The 18,362-nt window shown below is 33.3% G+C and overlaps 1 protein-coding gene across 4 annotated transcripts in view; it reads right to left on the bottom strand.

The window, feature by feature from the left end:
- The window catches only part of PRKACB (protein kinase cAMP-activated catalytic subunit beta), a 95,671-nt gene that overhangs the window by 22,577 nt on the left and 54,732 nt on the right, over window positions 1-18,362 (bottom strand). For 2 of the 4 annotated variants that reach the window (XM_087820556.1, XM_016220644.2), the window contains exons 2-6: window positions 12,727-12,788; window positions 10,258-10,386; window positions 4,612-4,710; window positions 3,515-3,597; window positions 531-657 (exon numbers count right to left, since the gene is read on the bottom strand). In XM_087820556.1, the coding sequence (XP_087676682.1) occupies window positions 531-657; window positions 3,515-3,597; window positions 4,612-4,710; window positions 10,258-10,386; window positions 12,727-12,788 (500 nt within the window). Of the gene's footprint in view, window positions 1-530; window positions 658-3,514; window positions 3,598-4,611; window positions 4,711-10,257; window positions 10,387-10,844; window positions 10,914-12,726; window positions 12,789-17,029; window positions 17,054-18,362 lie in introns of those variants that run through there. The other 2 variants (XM_087820555.1, XM_016220645.2) reach the window with 2 other exon arrangements.

The following is an 18,362-nucleotide window of genomic DNA, read 5'->3' as shown; positions in this document are numbered from 1 at the left end:
ATGGAAAGAAAACACTGTCTCCAGCCCAGTATTGGTAGGTGGGGCTCCTCTGGCAGCTGCCTTGTGGTGTTAAAAAGCATGGACTTGGGACAGACTGTCTGGGTTCAATTCTGACTTCACCTGTGTGACCTTGCTGTGCCTTAGTTTCATCAGCCTTAAAATGAGGATAACAGCAGTATTTATACTTCATGGTGTTATCAGTATTAAAAGAGATGCTACATGTAAAACACTTGGAATAACACGTGGCACTAAATGAGTACTCACAAATTTAGCTGTTACTAATTCTTTAAGCAGGAGCCTGTGCTTAGCTCACAACTACAGATTACAGGAGATATAAACAGGGTCTATCCTTGAGGGGACTCTCTGTTTTCCTAACAGCATTGGGAATAAGTATAAGCTCTGTTTAAGCTATTGAAGAAAATTGTCTCCTTAAAGAAAAAAATATTCCAATATTGGTAGCTGTGAAATACATACAACTTCTTACCTAGTATTTTCTCAAATACACTATATATAATATATTCAGTTCGTACCTGGATATAACCTTGGTGGTCAATTAAGAGATTTTCAGGTTTCAGATCTCTGTAGATGAGGTCTAGTGAGTGGAGGTACTCGAATGTTAGCACTATCTGAGCTGCATAGAACCGTGCATGGGGTTCACTACAAAGAAACAAAACATTGGATTTCTGTAAAACAGGTTAACACAGTAATTAGTAGATTATACAAAAAATTAATATAGGGTTGAAGTATCTGGGGAGTAAAATGTATTTTTGCTTTTAAACATAAGTAAAGAATCTTGCTAGTTTTCAAATATTTAGTAAATCTCTAAATTGTCTTCAAATAATGCTTTGATACGCTTGGTGGGCATCATACATTGAAGAAAAACATTACTTTCAAATTGTCATCATATTTTAAATTATTCTTGGCTATAGTAGAAGGTACTAATATTTTTATAATTATGTTTGACCTTGAGGATGATTGAAAAGCCAATGTGCCAATTAGATTGTCTATCACAGCCATTGCTAATGTTGATAGGCTCCATTTACATTTCTCATAAATTTCAAGTGCTTGAATAATTTTACTACATACAAAAGTTCTTTAATTGCAATAATCTGCAGATCAACACCATTTTTACCTAGACTGTTCTTATTACAAAAATGATATATACTCATTAGAGAAAAATTATCATAAAATATTAATGAAAAATAAGACACCCATAATCCCATCCAGAAGCCAGAGATGCAATCCTGGTGTCTGAATTTCCAATCTTCTACAATGCATGTTTACACAGACACATAAGCATAAGTATAAGCTGTGTATTTGTGTAAATATGCACAATTCTTACACGCATAGATCACATCTACTGATAGATAGATGAGTGTGATTTTGATGCCATGTCTGTATTATTCCAAAAGGATGTACTGACTTTTTAGTTTTGAGCTTCTATTTCATCTTTTAGTGCATACACTGAATTCTGCTAATCTGCCTGACAAACTGCAATGACTTTCAGATTTGTGTCCTCAATGAACAACCTTAACTATGAATAGAATTTCCCTCAAGATGGTCGGTATGAATTTGAGCTAGTAGGACCAGAAATAGAGATTCCAAAAAAAGACGATCTATGCGGCTCCTTTTGCTTATCACTATATTTCCTAGGGCCTAGCCAGACACAACAGGTGCTCAGTAAATATTTGTTGAGTGAATAAATATGTAAAGAAAAATACATTTTGGGGGCAGTATTTTTTAATAGCCTCCCAGTTTTGGTCCCATCTCAACACTGTCACAATATGCATTGTATGTTGTATGACAAGGAATGAAAACACTGTAAAGGGAAATTGGAAGAATTATCCTGGTCATTCATCCCTAAACTTGGAAACACCTGTCCTGGGATGTCCCTTGTTATTTCCTCCATCCACCTGTAAATGTAAGACGCACTTATCATCTTGTAAGTAAACATAATTTTATCATTAAAAATACAAGATACATTCAGCATTTTATATTTATTTCCACACCCTGGCGTTTGATTGGAGGAACACAAACATTACACAGATCTATAATCAAATTGTTGAAAGGTGAAAAAATATTCTATAGGAAGCTTTAAGTCTAGACAGATGCTATTTAAGTAAAGAATTATAAGGATTCTGCTGATTTTGATTCGAGATATTCAACAATAACTCAGTAGTCTCATTGCTTCAAAGTTTCTGAGATGGGAGTTAGCAACCTTTCGAGTGTATACGGGGTGGGCAAAAGTAGGTTTACAGTTGTTTGTATGGAAAATAATACAATAATTAGTAAATAATAATACAAGAATAAACTTTGTGCTTCACATACTCTCTCCTACTTTTGCCCAATCCTGTATGTAATGTGTGAAAGGTCAGAAAAGACAGTGTCTCAATGTCAATTAACTTGCTTTCCTCCTAGTACCAAGTCAAGTATTAAAGAAATAAAAGTGCGGAGAGTTGCAATTTTACTAATTATAGAAAATGGACAAAATATTTTTTGAAGACAGGCATAGGTGTGGTTCTTTAGTGCAAAACTTCGAATTATTATAGGGCAATATAAGGATTTTGGGATTCCTTGGACAAAGGGTGGTAGGAAAGAGAAAGAGGACAGCCTGAGGTGAAAGAAAATCATTAAAGATAAACAGAAGTTACTCTGCATTAGCATAGTGCCTGACACATATTAGGTACCCTATATATTAGGTCAAAAAATGCATTTTGGCTTAGGCCTCAGGTAACTAAAATAGCTCCAATGTTGGCCATTACTGAATATAATTTCATGATAATCCAATATCATCATGTTTTTATGAATCTAATTAACATCATGAGTCCTGTTTGAACTCATACTCTTATGTGTTAGTTATGCCAATATATACTGTACTGAATGAAGCTGGACCTATTCTTGGTTTCAGCTCCATTCTATTAGTGATTATTAATGAACAGTAGTAGCTTACAAACTATTATACACAGTAAAGTTAACAATCTATAACCTATTTTAATAATTGTGTAACCTTATCTGTAATAACCTAATGAAGTACAGTACGAAGTCTTTTAACATTGTGTATATATTTTTAAACCTCAACAGAGCAACAACATTAAGGAGAATTAAATTCATGCAAAACAAACTTTCTCATCACTATGACACCTTTATCATCTGTTCTGTATATTGCGTTTTAATCTTATTCTTACATAAACCTCCTTCTTAGAGTTGTGTAATTAATATTTGCTCAATAAATATTGGTAAGTTTAAATTCAATTAATTTTTGCATTTCTGGAAATTCTTCAAATAAAGGATTTCAAACAATAATAGTGGTAGAATATTTACATTGGTATCATAGTGCTTTTATTTGATTTTTAAAACCCAGTATGTGGCCTCTTATTAATGTTTCCACCTAATTCTGCATAGAGATAAAATATTACTAAATTAAATGAAATAAATTTTTACATTGACAATAACTTAAAAATTTGGTTTAAAAAAAACACACAGCAAGATTTGAGGAGAGTAAAGTATTAGTTACCTGAACCTTCCAATTCTTCTTAGATGTGAAAACATTTCACCTCCAGGGACATACTCCATAACCATATATAAATTAGAATTATCCTATAAACAAATAGAAAGGATAAATAAATCAAAATTATGGAACCAAGATTACTTCTCAAGAAAATATTTTAACATAACATCATGTTCAATTAGAAAAAAAAATTAAAAATCCATCTGATAGATTACTACATTTGGAAATCGAGAATAAACAGAAAATGCTCTAACTTTTCTACACTGGGGTATTAATTTTTCCCCTGAATTCTTGCTTTAATTTATTTTTGCTGTTCTTGCCCTTGCAGGGAACACTTCACCCTTAAACAATTAAAACAGTGTGGCAATAACTTAATGCAATAGTGTATGCAAAGGAATAATTAGGTAAAAAAACAGTTTGAAAAAGTTAGAACATTTACATTTCATGGACTACATTAGGTCCAAGAAATTAATAATTTTTAAAGTCATCAGGAATCCATCGGTCTTTATTTGATTTAAAGAATAAAGGAGAAAAAAGAAGATTAAAATGCTTCATATGAATCAATATTGCAGAGAGATGCCAAGTATCAGTCCAAGGAGCTGAAAAGCTGCCAACTTAAAGAAGAAATCTTTTGAAAGTTTCCGAGACACTCAGAACAGAGGGCCAAAGTCTGTTCTAACTCCTATGAATGGAAAGACGAGAGCACAAATCACTCAGTGAAAACGCTAGTGAGGCTGTGGCAGAAACGGTTCAGAGAAAAGGAAGGTACGTAGGTGCACTCACTTGCATGAATGTATGATTTGCCTTATTAAAATATCACTATGGATTTTGACAAATTGAAACATTTGATTTTATAATACCATCTCATGAAAAAGTATGCATTACCTTTAACAAATTCCCCAGAGAGAACTAAAACCTTTCCAAATGCTAAGTTTATACATGCAATAGGATTTAATTACGTGGCATCTAAATATATTACCTTTCGTGTGTTTTTTTTTTTCATATTCTCCAGGTTTATCACCTGGTTTAGAATCCTATACAGCTTTATATTTTAATAAATTATGAGGCTAAAAGTACTTTATTTGGATATTAGTGAAATTTACCTTAAAAGAATACTCCAGTCGAACAAGAAAAGGGAAATTCACTGCCTGCAATATTCTTTTCTCATTCAAAGTATGCTCTATCTGCTTCAGTTTAACAACCTGTAATGGAGATAGAAATATATTAAATGCATTTAAATGAAATTTCAAAGTTATGATAATTTTATAAGAGGAAAATTAATGTTTTCCATATAATAATGAACTTGGATAAAACAAAATCTCTACAGTTAGTTAGGTAAGGAGGACAGTAATAACCACCAGCGAGGCTTATCAGACTCAAATGAAAAAAACCTGACTGAGGGTTTAAAATTTGGTCTCAAGATGGCTTCTTCACTTTTAGTGAAGAAGCAAGAGCTAAGAATCAGACTCATGATAAATTACTTAAAACATTAATATGTTAAAATACGTAGCTCCTAATGATATATAGTCCACTAAAGGAGCTGATGCAAATCACTGCAGTAAGTAGGCATTGATTTAAATCTTCAGGTCAGCAAGGGAGCTGAGAACTGAGGACAATCCAATCACTGAAAAACAGTGGGTAAAAATGAACTTCCTATTAATTTCATAATACCTGAACAAATACAAGAACAAGTCCTAAAAATTCAATTTGCACAGCCACTAAGGAGGACACATCAAATATTGGCAAAAAAATGACTATGTCTTTAGAGCAAATGTATCATTTAAGGTTAATCAAGCTGCCTCTGGACTGTCTACTCAACCACGTTCACAGCAGGGGAAAGCAACTTATCCTGACTTCATGAAGACTGATTCTACCCTACATGATTCTATTTTTAATATAGGAAAAGGTGACCTTAGGGAGATATATAGACAGTTGTCTTGCACGTGTGTAAATCATTAGAAGGTCACATTTTTCTTAATAGAGGCTTATTGTCAATGTGGGGTAACCACAGCAATCAAGTGGTTGAACATGGATAAAAAAGGTAAAGATATCATCCAGCAATTAGTATATAAAATTACCGTCTAAAAATAATTGACTAAGAAGTCAGAAGATCTGTGTTCTAATCTAAATCTTCTATTCAACCAGTTTTGTGACTTTGGAAATGTTATTTTAACTCTCAGGATCTCAGGGTTGTTTTTTATCTGTAACATGAAGTGGTTGGATCACCACTGTCTACATTGTAACTAGATACAGAACTAATGAGTCCATTTTTATCATAATACACTATATAACACTACCTGGAGAATTCGCATTGCTTGGTGTTTACCATTTTTTAGTAGACTATTTTTTTAGCAGTTTCAGGTTCACAGTAGAATTAAATGGAAGGTACAGAGACTTCCCATATATCTCCTGCAGAGCCTTCCCCATTACCAGCATCCCTCACCAGAGTGGCGCATCTATTACACTCAGCGAACCTACGGTGGTGCACCATTACCTCCTGGAGCCCACAGTTTACATCAGGGTTCACTCTTGGTGTTCTACATTCTACGGGTTTGGACAAATCTATAATGACATGTACCCACCATTTACAGTATCATATAGAGTAGTTTCACTGCCCTAAAAACCCTCTGTACTCTACTTATCCACCCCTCCATCCCCACTAACCTCTGGCAACCACTGATCTTTTTACTGTCACCATAGTTCTGCCTTTTCCAGAATGTCATATAGTTGGAATTACACAGTATGTAGCCTTTCAGATTGGCTTCTTTCACTTAGTAATATGTATTTAAGTTTCCTCCATGTCTTTTCATGGCTTGATAGCTCATTTCTTTTCAGCGCTGAATAATATTCCATTGTCTGAATGCACCACACTGTTTACTTTCACTATTATAATATAGCAGGTTTTTTAGTTAGGCATAGAAAATGTGTTATCTTATAAGATAATAGAAGCTGCAACAGAGACGCTTTCTGCATTTCAGCCCTAAGCCAACTATGCATACGTGGGGCATAACAATTAAAAATAGAAATGATTCCAAGATATATGAACTGGCAAAGCAAATATGCTTAACTTTTAAATTAATTAAAAATTTAACTAGTTAAATCTAACTTAATTTTAAATGTCTATACTACATATAAGGCATAATAATAAGTGTGATGGAGATGAAGACCAAAGAATGCCTGCCTCCATGCTGCATAAAATCTGTTTGGAAGTATGATGCACGAATATGTGAATAGCAACATAGAACAGCTGCCAAATGAGTTATCTCGTAAGTGTTCAGAGGGGAAAATGAACAAAGGGAAGTCTGAGTATTAGTCCATAGGGCTGGAGCTGAGGAAAGTGCCTCTCACATTTTGGTAATAAATACCCCTAGGCAGAGAAAGGGCAGAGAAAAATGAACAAGTACCCCTAGGGGTTTTGTCTATGTTTTATTTCAAAATTCATATACCATGCTTACTTCTTAATATTTCTGTTGGTTTAAATACATATATGTAAAAACATTTAAAAATGATTACTTATGAGCTGATTTTTTTAAGCCAAGCACTGAGGAGGAGTTATGAGTTAGGGACACGGGTTATATATCATCACATACTCCCCTGCCTGACCCAGCCTAGCTCCATATACTTCTGTGGGTCCAGTTTCAAGCAGAGAAGTAGAGTAGATAAGACTAAAGTGGAGTTTGGAAAAAAATTATGAAGGTTTTGAAAGTAGGCTACAGAGTTCTGACTTCATTTAATAAGCATCAGGAAGCTTTCCGAGGGAGCCGATAGGATACGGTAAGAAAAATGTGTTCGCAATGAAGAAGGTGAATTAGTAGACGGAGAAAACTGATATTGTGGAAATTAATATGTTACTGTGAAAGCCCAGTTAATGCTAGAGAGGGACCAATTAGGTGGTAGCAGGAAAGATCTTAGGGATAACAAATAAATTTGAAAGGAAAAATTAACAAGGAGCATCGGAATAGAAATCAGACAAACCTAGGTCATATTCTTGGTTCCTCTTACTAGCTGTTTGACTGAAAATTTACTTAAATAGAGAGGTTCTTGGCTTAAAGGGGAGATTAATGCCACACAAAGCTGTTGTGAAGACTCACCGATACAATAAAGTGCCTCACAATGCTTGACACATAGTATGGAATAAAAAAATGGGATTTCCTTAGTTTCTGTACTGATTTCTTCCCCTCACCCCATACACCCTAAGATAGGAAAAGCCAAAAAGAGTTAGTTGAAAGATCTGTGACTTTATGGACAGAAAAGAAGGTTATTGTGGAGTGCTATTTTATTAGTTTTAGGAAATTAAATAAACTTGAAAAAAATCAGAATAAAAAGTCTATGTCCTAATTCTAAATAGATCCAGAACACTGCCATAGAAGGGCAATTTTCAACCTTTTTCATCTCATGGCACATATAAACTAATTACTAAAATTCTGTGGCACATCAAAAAATACATTTTTTGCCGATCTGACAAAAAACAACGTATAATTTTGACTCATTCACACTGGATGGCTATTTGTTGTTGGCTGTTGTCATTTTTTTATATGACAATCTAAGGGAAGAGAGGTCAATGACCCTGACTAAATAGTCAGGTACTACACGTTTTTAAAAATACTTGCGGCACACCGCTTGAAAGTCGCTGCCATAGAGAAATGGCTTAAAATGGCAGCTATTCTTCTGTGAAATACTCTTTTGCCATGATTTATTCCCAAGATAGCCTTCTCAGTAATTCAATAAGTCACTGTCTACCAAAAAGGATATTTAAAAATTCTCCCTTAAACATTTTAAGGTATAAAATTACTCTCTGTAATCCTTTTAATATTTTTATGACTAAAGTGCATCTTGTTAATTCCTTAAGGAAGATGAAATATTAGGGGCTATACAGATAATAACATTTTAATGACAAGTTTAATAAAAAATACAAATTTGAAGCATTTCGTTGTTGTGCTACCAACACAAGTATACAAATCACTTATCCTCTCCGAGACCCAATTACCTCACCTAGAAAATGAGAGCAAGAACTAGGCGTTCTTCGTAAGAGCTCCGTGCTCAGATCGTACAGAGTGCAGAGCTCAAGGATGAGTTGAAGTCTGGATGAGAGTACACAGGGAGAGTGTACAGAACAAAAATGAGAAGAAGGAATAGTCCAGAGACTGGGATTAGCAATTAGACAGAAGGAAAAAATAAAACTAAACAGAAAAAGAAGAGCCCAAAGAGGCAGCAACATAATTAGAAGAGCAACGGGTGCTAGAAATCCAGGGACAACATGGTTTCAAGGGAGTAGTCAACACAGTCTTAACTCTAAAAAAGTCCCATAAGATGAGTAAAAAGAGTCCACTGGACTTGGTGATTAGGACACTGGATTGGGGACCTTTGGCTGAGACATTTTAGAGGAGTAGCAAGAGGTAGGAGATAAACAAGGGGGCAGCTAAACTGTTGTGGGTTAAAGAATCAATAGGAAGTGACTTAGTGCATAGAGTGATTAAACTATTTTTCCAAAAAGCATGGTTGGAAAAGTTATGTGAAAGAGGGCAGTAGACAAAGATGAACAATTGTATGCGTGTGGGGGGTGTATTTAATTTCAGAGGCTTAATAAGCCATTACTCCTTTCATGTCAGAGGTTAGGTTTGCTTTTTGTTTTAAAGCAGAGATTGGATTAGAACCACAGACCGATGTAGTGCTATGCTGTCCAACATGGTAGCCACCAACCACATGTGGTTACTTAACACTGGAAATGTCGCTAACCCGTATGGAGATGGATTGTAAATGTAAGATATACATCAGATTTTAAAGACTTGGTATGAAAAAAAGAATGTAAAATATCTCAGTAATTTTTATATTAATTATATATTGTAATGATAATGTGTGAATACACTGGACTAAATAGAATCTATTATTAACATTAATTTCAACTCTTTCATTTTACTTTTACAAAATGAGGCTACTAGAAAATTTTAAATTACATATGTGGCTCATATGATATTTATTAGATAGCATCATTAGTCTAGCCACTATCTGTAACCCTGACTGTTTCATCTACATTTCTTATCTATATAAAAAATAATTCTTGGGAACATAATATCTATAAGATAATATATCAAGATTTGTTATTTTTCTTTTATTTTCCCATAATTATGAGTGATTACTAAGAAAACAGAAACAGTATTTAAAGCATGAATAATTCAGATATCCTGATTCTTTATGTATACCAATATGTGATAAATGCTTAAAAATTATTGTTAATTTTTTAATGTATAATTGATATGTAACATATTAGTTTCAAGTATATAACATAACGATTTGATTTTTTAATAGTATATAGGTTTTCAAATTTTTCCTGATTTAATTGACATGTTTAATTAAGCAAACTCAATCATGTTAAACAAGAGGGCTTCTATTGTCAATTAAAGTAAGTCATAAAATAAAATCACTAAATTTCTTTTACCTCAATCTAAGGATCAAGTAATTTATTCCTGCATTTTTCCACAAGACAGAAGGTAGTAGAGAAACCTGTTCTTCACATTCAATATTTTGTTAGTAAACATATATATACCTATTATGTATAAATAATTATTGAAATAATGAACTCCTATATACTAAAACTATAACTGTATCACACAGTCATAACAACGGTAATTAAATGCAACAATAAAATCATTTGAAGGTGTCAATGGTTAAGTTGTTATGTTGCATCTATATAATAATCTAGCTGATAAAACTGAAGTTTACCCTTCAGGTAAATGACAACAAACACTAACCTTCTGCTTATCTAAGATCTTCATGGCGTAATACTGCTCTGTGGCTTTGTGTTTCACCAACATGACTCTTCCAAAGGAACCTGTTCCAAGGGTTTTTTTCCTTTCAAAATCCTCCAGGCCGGCATTATTCTACATACACAAAAAATAAAATAAGCTTTAAATTTAGAAAATCTCATAAGAAGACTATGACAATGATAATAGATTTAGTGATAATCAGAATAGATCATTTAATTTATAACCACCCATTTAAAAATAATACAAAAGACTATTGAGATTTCAAGTTATTTGTTCTATTTTTTTCCTTTGAATAAGAAAGGATTTAATAATTCAGAAGAGAATTATATTGCAAAACAAAGCACAATAGTAATGGGAGGAAGTGAGAGCCTCAGCTGAAATATTAAAGGTTATATTCCAATATATATTCCTAGTATTGGATTTCTAACAAATTAGTTCCATATTTTAATAATTACAAACTGACCAGAGGTATATTGACCAAGACAATCATGAAAGCCATAGTCTTAGTGTACTTGCAAATAACTGCAATGAATAGATAAGCTGAGGGATCAGAGTTCTTTCACTAGAGCTACCTCTGAAGAGAGCACCGTATAACTCATTTCTATCTTTACAAGAGTTATAGAACTAGAGGATAACAGCATGAGAGATTCTAATAGCTTTCTCTCTGATGCTGTAATAACCCAGTATTACCTAAAACGGTAACAATAGGAAAGAAGAGTTCCTCACTCACACAAAGGAAACCAAGAGCCAGAGTAGCAGAACAATAATCAGCCTCTTTTTCTCCTTGAATAGATGCTTTGTTACCAGCACACATCTTTGTTTGGCTTTGACTACAGCACAGAAGCAAAGAACTGGAAGCATCAATCTATTGAATTTGTTGCTGCCACAACAAAATGAAAATTACTAGGAACAAATTATGTGCTAAATAGCAATAAGTAGTAATTGCTGACCCATTTTTAATAGGTTTTCTTTACAAAGATCTCCATGAAAACCTTAGAAAAAATATTTCCAGTCTGTACCGTGTTTGGCTTGAGAAAGTTGTGATGAAATATGATTCTTGTAGAAGTGAGGAATCTGGATAGCTACGGAAGTCCACTGTACCTCTGGATGCTGTCTCTATTGAAAACCAAATCTGGCCTTTGGAAACACAGCTTAGCTTCTTGTGGAATCACAGAGAGAGCAGGCAACTCTAAGTTTTTACTTATAAAACTTGTTTACATCATTTTTTTTTGCTTTACCACATATCTCTTTTTAAAATTTACTTTCCTGTTGAGAGTATTACAGATGTCCCCATGCCTCCTCCCTTTGCCCCACTCCACCCATCTCCCACCCCACCCCGGGCTTTCGCCTGTCTATTGTCTGCGTCCATGGTCTATGTATATATGCTTATAAATTCTTTGGTTAATCTCTTCCCATCATATTTTAATTTCAGATTTCCAATAATTTTAAATTGCTATGAGATTCTATGTCAATACAAAGAAAAAGTCCTTCTAATTCTGACTGAATTACTTAAATGTATGGGTTAATATTTATTTTTTTGTTTTATCAACATAGATGGATTGAAATGTTTAATATTAGTTCCCAGCTAAATAATGAAAACGAACTTCATTAGTAGACCACAAAACATCTCTTTTTGCTAGTCACTGTTTTCATATAAATATGCCATCTTCCTCACTTCCTTACTGTTTCATGTGAGATAATGAATAACTTTTTTTAATCACCAGAATGATTATGTTTTAAATTACTGACCTAGGTCATGCTCTAAATCTTGATAATGATGGCATCTTCATAGAACATAACATTTATTTAAAATTAAATTTTTTTTTTTGAAAAAATACTTGAAAAGATTTTTGTTCTAGAAAAAGGTTTTCAAAATTTAATCTACTATTAAAGTTTGTTAATTATTTATAACTTCAAAATGAGATTGTTTTTGAAAAGTACAGATGACTCTTTTTATGTAAAGTGTTTAGATCTTAGTTAAGATCCAAAGTATGTAAATTATATAAAACTTACCCCATCAAAATGTTTATGAAAAAAGGATCCCTGTGTTTGGTATGTTATCAATAACCAAGTGTTTGTGATTAAGAATTTGAAACTGCACAATAGGATCCCTATTGTTGTAATTAATAAAAATAATAAACATGCTAGCATAGGCATAAATCAAAATTATTGTATTAGAAAATATCAAGAGTTTGTAGCAGCTGGGAATTAGTATCAAAACTTATAAGCAGGTATACTGGAAATTAGTTCCTTTTCCAATTCAGGTATACATAAAATTATTAATTAATAAAACAAAACAATGTTAAGGCAAAAATTTCCATGTTAGATAACCCTATATTTATTAATGCTACTTAAAAATTAAAGTTTCTGAAAGTAGTAAATTATTTAGGCAAGAATCATGATTTTACTTAATACATTATTTTTAAATCATAGAAAATTGTATATATTCCTTACCTGAGCAGGATTTTCCCACTTTTTTAAAAAGTCTTCTTTGGCTTTGGCTAGAAACTCTTTCACTAAAAAAAAAAATATGAAAAAAATTGTCTTAGAGCAATATTCATATTACATATAAATATACATGCTTTAAAAATACAGATTATGTCAACTATGGTTGCTATAAAACGTATATTTACAACCAAGATACACTAGAGAGATATTCAGTTTCTCCAAATAAGAAGCAAACATTTTCCCAAATTTCTAAAACTCTCTAATACCTTTCTATATGGCGATCACTGTGATCATTTCAAATCTAATAATAAAAATACTGTTCCTGAAAACAGACCCGGAAGTAATGTAAAAAGGTTAGAACAATCTAGAACAAAATACTCATTGAACAGAGCCTTTAAACATCAGAACTGAAAATATCTGGAGAATGTGAACTTGCTGATCTATGGAGTTTTGAACGTAACCAATTTTGACAAAGAGCTATTTTCAGGTATAAGAACTTATGTTATTAGATTTGTGTCTTCTCTACCACAGACTAATACATAAAGAGAACCCACAGAGACTTAAAAACAAAACACAACAAAACACCACAAACAAAAACAAATAAACCCAAAGAGCTTAAAAGTCTCATTCTAAATTTGGAGCAAAACTAAATGTCTGAATGACTAATTCCAAATGTACACTGCAGTAAAGCAATTCCAAACACGATGCTTATATAGTGATTAAGGATAGCTATATTATTTTATAGAGCTGTGGTTTGAAGTTTTAGATTTGTTAAATGATAAATCACTTTAAAAGCTTGCTCTTTTTCATTGCTTTCCACAAAGATACTAACAATCACTTCTGTTTACAAGCAATTTCATGTGTTTAAAAACAAATAACAGACAAGAAATTCCAGAGAGAGAAAATGGCATAAACAATATGTATTCTTGTTCCTGGTTATATATGTGAGCAAAACCTGACTGTACAAGAAATAATTATTTTTGTCTTTTGCTCAGAAAGTCCCCAATATTTCTCTGATACGTGAGTCTATAAATAAAGAAGAAAATAGTGGAAAATCGTATTTAAATAATGTCCAAATAGTCAAAGACTATGCAAAGTAAATGAAGAGCGGCCTACTGGCATTTATTTCAGATACACTAACAGTGATGACGACAGTGCTGGGTGACGATGATAATGAAGAGACAGAATTTAAAGCGGAAGCGAGGGGCTCGCAAATCTTTAATAAGATCATCTAATAATGTAATAGTATTAAAGTGAGGCGTTTAAAGATACACGCTATGATTCCCCTTTCTCCTCAGTTAGTACCTTTCACGAAACCCTGCTACTAACCAAAAAGGCGACCGGCATTCTAAGCCTTTTGAGATGTCAAATGGTGACGACAGGCGCCGGGAGCAGACATTACTACCTTATGTAAATGGTCATCATTATATTTTGCTGTTAAAATGCTCTCAAAATACCTATTTTAGAAAGTTTGAGAAAAATAATTTTTAGAATTAGAATTTTCTCATTGTATGACAATTTCTTATCTCATCCACCCAAACATTGAATCGAGTAATTATATCAACCTAATCTGATTCTCCCCCGGGGTGGGGTGGGTTTAGAGGTAGAATATTCTTATATTTTCTTAGAGTTTAGGACAGTTTAAGTCATCCTAATTCTAGAAGTTAATGGACTAGTTACAACTGGTATTTTTTTGGTGAGATTTTGTGTGTGTGTGTGTGTGTGTGTGTGGCATAGAGCAGACACATCTGCACATGGCAGTGACTTGGAAATGACAGCTATAAAATAAATTAAGAACATCATTTATTGCTAAATGTAACTATGGCTTTTAAGAACCAACTTGTGATTCCCAAAATATACCTCTGATTTTTTTGAAAAATATTTTTAGTTATCTCCTATTCATAGAACTTGCACATCAAGTTGCAGTACAAATTCCCCAGATGCCTGCCTGGTGTAGATAATCGGGAGACAAGGGAGAGAATCAGAGAAAGAAAGGAAAAAAAAAAAAACCCAACATCCTGTTCCAGCTTCTCCTGTCACTCGCTGCTGAGTGGATCTGGAGTTAAGAAAACATAACTGGTCAAAGGAAGAACAGATGGCAGGTTGAGAGGAAGCTTCCCTGGCCCTGCTCGGTGAATGAGCTGCGAAAGCTCCGCAGGTGCTGCTCAACTGTCCTCGCTCACAGGAGCGCAGGAAATGCTCTGAAACGCTCCCCATCCCCACCGGTATTCCTAGTTTACTGCTAAGTAGCACTATAAAAAGTAAAGAACCCTTCTCATAAAAGTCTTAGAAATGGGTATGGGTCATCAGAAATGGCGATGAATCAAAGATATTAAACTTTGTAAATTATTTCCATAATTAAAGAGATTCTCTTTTAGAGTAAAAAATAAGCATTAATTATAATGCTCACTAAAGAGTTCCATGAAGAAAACTCGGTTCCTGAAGCACTTTTTGTCACATAAGAATATAAAACACTTGAGATGTCTAGTTCATATGTGCTCTATTTACAAGCAAAGATGAACATAGTTAACTCTTTCTAAGAATATCGGTTAACCAAAATATAGATCTTAAAAATGCAGACACCAAAAACAAAGTTATTTCTCAACATGCTGGATTATGAGCAACTCTAAAACAACAGGAAGTCCAGAACCACATGTATTTGCTTCCAATTTTATTCTTTTTAGACAGTGGTGAATTTAACTTTCTAAATGCTTTTTTTCTGGTTGCTTCTAAAATTTATAGCCACTGACATCAGGTATTGACAGCTAATTAATAAAATAAGTGGTGGAAGAGACAGCCAAATTCAAACACCGCAGCCTATTTATTTAATCCAGAGTTCCCTACAAAGCATAGACGAAAAGTTCTCAATGTTTCGGTTTTCTTGTTGTGTTCTAATATATAAGCTATATCTACACTTTACCATTTAAATCACTGTGATACCCTGAAGCAGCCAAGGTTTTAGAGCTTGGAGCATCTGAATTAGAACGTTGGCTCTAATACCTCTTAGCTACACAATCATGGGTACCTTCTACAAAGCATCTAACAATGATTAGGAAAAAACATCTCAAGGGAGGGTTTTTCTGCAAATATATTTTGTTCGTAGTGATTAATAATAGAGCAAACTAGGTACTACAAAACTGAGGACACACCACATGTTAACTCAATTTCTTCTCAGATGTGTACACTTCAATTATATTTATTTTTCAAATAAACTTATTTTCTCTTCGGTTTGTATTATTTAAAGAGTATAGCACGTTGAGTTCTAAAGAAGTCAGCCTATCAAAGGAATCTCTGTTCACTCAGGGTTGGTTTGTAGGAATGTTTACCCACATTTGCGAGACGAAGCAACTAGAAACAAAGTGCCAGTTTTTAAGCATTTCCACAAGTACATTAAAAACATAATTCTTATCACCCTCAAATATTTTTGAATATGCTTATACTTAGGACACAGTATAAAAATTAGATTAAAAAGTTCATTTTAGACATAAGAAAATTTACTGAAAATGCAAGTATGGCACATCTTTGTTCCATTTTATTCAGATAATTCTACAATGAGTACGAATTCTTTATTAATTACACTTGCTAAATTTATTTATTTAGGTGTTTTTTTGGGTTCTGTGTTAAACTACATTACTACATATTATAAAAAGAGCATGTTGTTATAGTATGCCATTATCCAATGCTTAAAAGAGGTTATCATTCATGTTTTGTAAGAATAGTTTAAAAATTACTATACAGATTACAACTACTCCAGATATTGAGTTCTCCAGTCTCTTTGTAATACGATAAATGCCACCTCCACCTTTTACACCTCTTTATAATGAAAGCACAACATCATTTAACTTTCATAATGGATGTTACAAAAGTAGAAAGGATACAAACAAAAAATAGAAAAAAAAACAGAATATAAACTTCCTAGGATAAACACTCAATTAAATATCAGCTGTTTTATTCAAAACTTATAACAGTATTTCCCTTCAAAAACCATTCATTATCCTAGGTTATCTAATCTTAAGCAGTGTGTATTCATCTGTCTTCTGCTACACTGTACAATTCCCACCTCTTCATAGTGCTGTATTTGTTGTTTCTATAATACCACTCAAAAAAACTGCAATATAAACCATTTCTATAGATAAACTTAACATAAAACTAAACAAACCATTTCCTTCATTAACTAAATGTTTTATTAACTCAATATACTTTATAAAAATATAACTTTTATGAGGAGCATAACAACTTGTAAACAAACATATAAAAAGCTCTAAAGGTAATTTTAAAAATTATTATTAAAAAGTAGTTAGTTGCCTACCAGATACTTCTGAAGAGGAGCAAGCTTGTATTCAAAAAAATAAATTAAACAATGATTAAATGACACTCATAAAAACAACATAGTAGCATGAAATCATCTATGCATATTTTCCCAGAATATTATATACAGATTTAAAACAATAATGTAGAAACTCATCTATTTGACTGAACACATTCCGATAGGACATTTCAAAATTAAATGGTAAAGAAATAAAATCAATAATTACTGCTTAGTGCCCAAATCAATACCATTCTAATTCTTCTTAAAACTACTAACTACTACTACTAATAAGTAGCATATACTGAAATACATATCATGTATAACTATTGCAGTACCATCTCTGGGCTTTTATTATAATTTATTCAGAACATTACTGAGGAAAGACGCTCTGAATTATAACACTTTAACTCGCTTCTGGGAGACATTAGCGCCTTTCAGGCATTTTGCTGTCTTGGTGCTGGTTGAGCAATCTTTTCAGCAACATTTGTTGAGCACTCTTTAGTGGTGCTGGAAACTGAGCTAGACTCTGGGAAGACTACAAAGAATAAATGCATCTCCACTAGGAGATGAGACGCTGATGGGGAGATAGAACCATTATACTGGAGTGTGACAAGGACAACTAAGAAAATTATAAGGTCCTCTGCAAGCTTGAAAGGGGAAATTCTTGGGTAGTAAAGGTAAGGCAACACAGAGGACACAGCACTTGTGCTAAATCTTGAAGGACAGAGCTTCTCTGGCATACGGGTTGATGAAGAAGACACTCCAGGCTGGGACGATCTTGTATGAAAGGCATGGAGGAAGAAGCGTGGTTTACCCAGGGAATGGCCCATGGCTTCTAACAGGTGCAGCGCCGGATTTAAGTGCAGAGCAGCAGTGGGAGGTAAGGCGTATGGGCAAGCAGTGTCCAATCCTGGAGGTAATTGTTCGCCATGGTGACACTTGTCAATGTGTGGGAAGGGACAGCAGTAAACTGAGTTATCCATAGTTGCTAGGCTCTCTTTCTTCTAATAAGAGGCAAGGTCACTTGCGAAGGAATAAGGGAGCCACAGTAAGGGGGGATAACTGGGGTTAGAGGCCTGAGTATTTTAAACCTTAATGATTATCTATGCAGTAAGGGACGGGCTATTCTTCTAAATTTTTCTATTAAGGAAAGAGCAAGTATTAGGTACTAAAGCAATTATATTTCTTAATAGTATCTTTTTTGTAATCATAGTTTAAATTTTTTTTTACTGAATAGATTATCATTCATGGGCTCCCTAATTACTTTGTAATTAAATTATTTTCATCCTTTGCCTTAATAAAAGCATTATTCTATTTAAGAGTTATTTAGTGT

The sequence above is a fragment of the Miniopterus natalensis genome, chromosome 9 (assembly GCF_054644295.1).
Source record: "Miniopterus natalensis isolate mMinNat1 chromosome 9, mMinNat1.hap1, whole genome shotgun sequence".
NCBI lineage: Eukaryota > Metazoa > Chordata > Mammalia > Chiroptera > Miniopteridae > Miniopterus > Miniopterus natalensis.
Note: the sequence above shows the minus strand (reverse complement) of the source record. Positions and strands in the feature narration are given on the sequence as shown.